General features: G+C 47.5%; 1 protein-coding gene across 1 annotated transcript; it reads right to left on the bottom strand.

Moving 5' to 3' along the window:
* Positions 1-663: 663 nt before the first annotated feature.
* On the bottom strand, positions 664-2,327 carry LOC123074928 (LOB domain-containing protein 15). Its single transcript, XM_044497651.1, has 3 exons — positions 2,069-2,327; positions 1,470-1,770; positions 664-1,363 (listed from the first exon to the last, which is right to left on the bottom strand). Exons 1-3 carry the CDS (start codon positions 2,080-2,082, stop codon positions 932-934), a joined length of 747 nt encoding a protein of 248 aa, XP_044353586.1. The 5' UTR covers positions 2,083-2,327; the 3' UTR covers positions 664-931.
* Positions 2,328-6,198: the final 3,871 nt, after the last annotated feature.

Here is a 6,198-nt window from a genome sequence, read left to right as displayed (position 1 = left end):
TTAGCTAGTGAACAATGATAAAGATGTGACTTAACTAGCTTTAAAAAAAGATGTGACTTAACTATCAGAATTGACATGCATGCATTCACAAATGCATGCCATATCGACACCGTGTCAGGCTCATATGTGTCATTTCCGAGCTAATCAGTAAAAAAAATACTTGATTTTGGCCCCAGTACGATTGTAAACCCTTTTCAGCTTAAAGAATATATTCAGAAAAATTTGCTCCAGATTTAAAAGGTTGGAGGGAAAATGAAGACACATACTCACCTAATGTGAGATCCCCAAACTTTCGATGTTAATTGACCTATGTACAGAGGAGAAGGTGCTGAAAATCTGTAGTGCTGTAGTACTGTTAATCTGTTATGACTCATGAACATGCTGAAAATGCTAGCTTACACGCAAATTCATATCAATCATTGAGAAATTCATGGAATCAAATAGCTAAGGAGAAAACGACGGATCCTATTGAGTGCAAGCTAGCACAACATAAAACTAGCGCACTGCTTAGCAAAAATAACCACGTTGAAATATATACACGCTTGCAGATGCAGTGCTAAACACTCATCATAAAAGAACAAAGAAAACAAATACTGTCGATTATTCTATTTCCAACTAATTCTAAGCCTGGCAACTAGTGTCAGTTAAAGTGTGAGCTCTAAGTTTTTATTTTACAAATCAATCAATTAATTAAATCAACCAAGCAATCACACTGGATGAGTGGACACACACAAGAAATTTATGAGGGCAGATACATCTCGATCACTGGACAATATTTTTCTCACCCAAGATATCCACAGCAGCTATATCTAGTTCTAGAGAAGATACATGTATAGAGAGAGTTATACTTGCACATAAAGTTTATTTGGCGAGTTAATTAATCGATTGTGTTCTCCATCAATCACCAGAACCGCAAGTAAATCCATGCATGTCAACCAAAGTATGCATCATGCTCACTTGTGTCGAGGGAGCTGTAGTCAGTGCTCGACGGCTGTCCGGCAGCGTACGCCGTGGCCGTGGCCGTCGACGGCATTACGGCCACTTCTTGGCCGGCCTCCGCCACGGACACCACGTCAGCGGTGTGCACCAGCGACGTGGCAGGAGCCATGAAGCCGCCGGCTGCAGCGGCACTAACGTCGTCGTCGACAATGAGGTTTGCCACGCCGACGCCGACGCCGGCCTGCCGGTACCTGTGCTTGAAGATCTCGGCTCTGACGGCCTGCAGCTCGGCCTCCAGCGCGTTCACCTGCTGCTGCAGCATGGAGATCGCGCCCATGCAGCCGTACACCGGGTCGCGCAGCCGCAGGTTCGCCTCGTACACCAGGCTGCTCGCCGCGTCGGCTCTCTCCGCTTCGGGCACCTCCTGAAACAGCGCGTGACATGCACCGACGTACGCCATTAATTAACACAAAACACGGACGGTGGAATTAACCAAAAAAAAGGAAACCATTAAAATAGTTTGATGGTACCAGGAGCATCTTGGAGACGTTGCTGGCGCCGAAGACCTTGTGGACGGCGGCGAACTTGTGGGGCTCGTGCGGGGAGAAGTAGGGGGCGAAGGGGCACTCGTGCGCGCAGCGCCGGCGGAGGAGCTTGCACGCGGCGCACGGGGTCGCTATGTTCGCGGCGCCGCCGATGCCTGGGCCAACGAGGCCTAGGCGGCGAGGGCCGTGGTGCTCGGTCGGTGAGACGGCGACTACTACGCCCGCGATGGCGGCGGCGGGGTCCGGCTCTCGCTTGATCTTCTTACCGATCTCGTCGAGTCTCTCCCTGGTGGAAGCCCGAAAGATTAGGGTTTATTTTGGATGGAATTAAGTAGCGGGGATCTCAAAGCGCGCGATGCAGACCGAAGTGCTAAAATTGTGGCCGCAAGAACAGGAAAAGGCACTGCTATCATAGATCTCTCGATAAACCTTTTAGGCAAACGTCATATATAGATAGAAAAAACACATCTAAATTAGATTCTTCTGACCAGAAAGGATAATCCAAACAAACAAAGGGAGCCTTTTATTTAAAAACAAATCAAGTACAAGCATCGAAGAAGCATGGTTTCTTGAGGGACTCTTACCTCTCCGTGGACATAGAGGCATGCTCCCCTTGCTTGGGAGACGGAGAGACGGAGAATGACAGAGGAACAATTGAGAGCGAGGGGGAGGGAGACGGACAGGTAGTAGAGAAGTGTAAAGTTTGGAATTGCGAGGAAGGAAAGAGTGCTTAAAAGGCAAGGCATTAATGAGGGGGATGGGCGTAAAGCATGCACACAATTGGTAGTAAGTAAATGGGCGAGGGAGGAGGAAGAAATGTTGGCAAGCCAAGCCAAGGAACATTGACTCGATTAGTTGGCCGGCCCTCCCTCCCTCGTGCCCCTGCGCCCTGGTGCTTCTGCTCATGTCAAGGGAATGAAAGAAATGCTGTTGAAAACAAGAAGCTGCCTGGAGATCCCACTTGACCATTTTACCTCGGTTACAATTCGTACTTCGATGGTTCTAACATAAAATGCGAGTAAATAAATAAAAATAAGGGGAGTCGGCAGATGGCTCTCCTCTCTCCCTCCCCTCTCTCCCCGCGGCGGTGGCCGGCGGTGTGCCCTTCCCCACCTCCTCTTCTCCCTCCCCGCGGCCCCCTGGGTCCATCGGTCCGGCCTCCCCCTCCCCATCTGCCTTGCCGCTTCCGTCGTCTGCGGTGCTTCCTGTCAACCGCTTCTGGGCCCTCGATTCGGATGACACCGAGTCGGAGGATGAGGAGGTTGCGGGTTCGCTGCAGGCGCCGGGCCGGCCGTGTCTAATACGTCTTCATCGTCTCTACTTTTTCTAACGCTTTTACTCTTGTTTTGGACTCTAATTTGCATAATTTGAATGAAATTAACCTGAACTAACGATGTTTTTAGCAAAACTACCATGGTGTTGTTTTTGTGCAGAAATAAAAGTTCTCGGAATTGGAGAAACTTTTTGGGGAATTATTTTGGAATATGTAAAAATTACTTGAAGCAAGACCCACTGGAGGGGGGGCCAGCTGCCCACTAGGCACCAGGGCGCGCCACCCCCATCTGGCGCGCCCTGGTGGGTAGTGGGGCCCGCGAGGCTCCGCTGACCCTAATTCCAACGCTATAAAATTCTGTTTTTGGAGAAAAAATAGGAGAGGAAGTTTCACCGCGTTTCACGAGACGGAGCTGTTGGGGAACGTAGTAATTTCAAAAAATTTCCTACGCACACGCAAGATCATGGTGATGCATAGCAACGAGAGGGGAGAGTGTTGTCCACGTACCCTCGTAGACCGACAGCGGAAGCGTTATCACAACGCGGTTGATGTAGTCGTACGTCTTCACGATCCGACCGATCAAGTACCGAACGTACGGCACCTCCGAGTTCAGCACACGTTCAGCTCGATGACGTCCCTCGAACTTCGATCCAGCCGAGTGTTGAGGGAGAGTTTCGTCAGCACGACGGCGTGGTGACGATGATGATGTTCCACCGACGCAGGGCTTCGCCTAAGCTCCGCAACGGTATTATCGAGGTGTAATATGGTGGAGGGGGGCACCGCACACGGCTAAAATATCGTATATCAAGTTGTGTATAGAGGTGCCCCCTGCCCCCTATATAAAGGAGCAAGGGGGAGGCCGGCTGCCCTAGGCGCGCCAAGGAGAGGGGGGGAGTCCTCCTCCTAGTAGGAGTAGGACTCCCCTTTCCTAGTCCAACTAGGAAGAGAGGGGGGAAGGAAAGAGAGGGAGAGGGAGAGGGAGAGGGAAAGAGGGGCTGCGCCCCCCTCTCCTAGTCCTAATAGGACTCCTCATGGGAGGGGGCGCGCCACCTCATGGCTGCTGCCCTCTCTCTCCCCTCAAGGCCCACTAAGGCCCAATACTTCCCCGGGGGGTTCCGGTAACCCCTCCGGCACTCCGGTTTTATCCGAAACTTCTCCGGAACACTTCCGGTGTCCGAATATAGTCGTCCAATATATCAATCTTTATGTCTCGACCATTTCGAGACTCCTCGTCATGTCCATGATCACATCCGGGACTCCGAACAACCTTCGGTACATCAAAACATATAAACTCATAATATAACTGTCATCGTAACGTTAAGCGTGCGGACCCTACGGGTTCAAGAACTATGTAGACATGACCGAGACACCTCTCCGATCAATAACCAATAGCGGAACCTGGATGCTCATATTGGTTCCCACATATTCTACAAAGATCTTTATCGGTCAAACCGCATAACAACATACGGTGTTCCCTTTGTCATCGGTATGTCACTTGCCCGAGATTCGATCGTCGGTATCTCGATACCTAGTTCAATCTCGTTACCGGCAAGTCTCTTTACTCGTTCCGTAATACATCATCCCGCAACTAACTCATTAGTCACAATGCTTGCAAGGCTTATAGTGATGTGCATTACCGAGTTGGCCCAGAGATACCTCTCCGACAATCGGAGTGACAAATCCTAATCTCGAAATACGCCAACCCAACAAGTACCTTTGGAGACACCTGTAGAGCACCTTTATAATCACCCATTTACGTTGTGACGTTTGGTAGCACACAAAGTGTTCCTCCGGTAAACGGGAGTTGCATAATCTCATAGTCATAGGAACATGTATAAGTCATGAAGAAAGCAATAGCAACATACTAAACGATCGGGTGCTAAGCTAACGGAATGGGTCAAGTCAATCACGTCATTCTCCTAATGAGGTGATCCCGTTAATCAAATGACAACTCATGTCTATGGTTAGGAAACATAACCATCTTTGATTAACGAGCTAGTCAAGTAGAGGCATACTAGTGACACACTGTTTGTCTATGTATTCAGACATGTATTATGTTTTCGGTTAATACAATTCTAGCACGAATAATAAACATTCATCATGATATAAGGAAATAAATAATACTTTATTATTGCCTCTAGGGCATATTTCCTTCAGGAGCCGCCACCACCACCTGTTCTTCATCGGGAGGCCAGATCTGGAGTCTATTCGGGGCTCTGGAGAGGGCGATCTTCCGTCTTCGTCATCACCAACCCTCCTCCATCACCAATTTCATGATGCTCACAGCCGGGAATGAGTAATTCCTTCATAGGCTTGTTGGACTATGATGGGTTGGATGAGATTCATCATGTAATCGAGTTAGTTTTGTTAAGGCTTGACACCTAGTATCCACTATGTTCTGAGATTGATATTGCCATGACTTTGCTATGCTTAATGTTTGTCACTAGGGCCTAATGTCTACTACGCACCTTTATTCTTCTAGACTCGTGTTGGGTCTCCAAGCGCAGAGTTTTGTAGGACAACAACAAATTTCCCTCAAGTGGATGACCTAAGATTTATGAATCAGTGGGAGGCGTAGGATGAAGATGGTCTATCTCAAACAACCTCGTAACCAAATAATAAAAAGTCTCTTGTGCCCCACCACACCAAATACAATGATAAATTGTACGGGTGCACTAGGTCGGAGAAGAGATGGTGATACAAGTATAATAATGATAGTAGATACTGATTTTTGTAATAGTAACAATAAAAAACAACAAGGTAACGAATAGCAAAAGTCAGCACAAACGGTATTGCAATGCTTGAAAATGAGGCCTAGGGTCCGTACTTTCGCTAGTGTAATCTCTCAACAATGCTAATATAGTTGGATCATATAACCATCCCTGAACATGCGATGAAGAATCACTCCAAAGTTCTTATCTAGCAGAGAACATAAGACGAAATTGTTTGCAGGGTGCGAAACCACCTCAAAGTTATCTTTTCCGATCGATCTATCGAGCTATCCCTATAAGTGTCACAAACAGCCCAAGAGTTCGTACTAAAATAACACCATATGATACACATCAACCAACTCAAATGTCACCTAGATACTCCAATGTCACCACGAGTATCCGTGAGTTGATTATACGATATGCACCAAACTATTTCACATTCATAATACTCAATCCAACACAAAGAACTTTAAAGCGTGCCAAAAGATTTCTACCGGAGAAACAAGGACGAAAACGTGCATCAACCCCTATGCATAGATTACCCCAATGTCACCTCGGGAATCCGCGAGTTGAGTGCCAAAACATATATCAAGTGAATCAATATGATACCCCATTGTCACCACGGGTATTCATAGCAAGACATACATCAAGTGCTCTCAAATCCATAAAAGTATTCAATCCGGTAATAAGGAAATCTCAAAGGGAAACCTCAATTCATCACAACAAAACA

Source organism: Triticum aestivum, chromosome 3D, assembly GCF_018294505.1.
Source record: "Triticum aestivum cultivar Chinese Spring chromosome 3D, IWGSC CS RefSeq v2.1, whole genome shotgun sequence".
NCBI lineage: Eukaryota > Viridiplantae > Streptophyta > Magnoliopsida > Poales > Poaceae > Triticum > Triticum aestivum.
Note: the sequence above shows the minus strand (reverse complement) of the source record. Positions and strands in the feature narration are given on the sequence as shown.

Excerpts from the sequence above, each read along its gene's own strand:
- LOC123074928 (XM_044497651.1), bottom strand. Across the intron at positions 1,364-1,469 it reads ACGTCTCCAAGATGCTCCTG|GAGGTGCCCGAAGCGGAGAG; the intron begins GTACCATCAAAC and ends GCGCTGTTTCAG.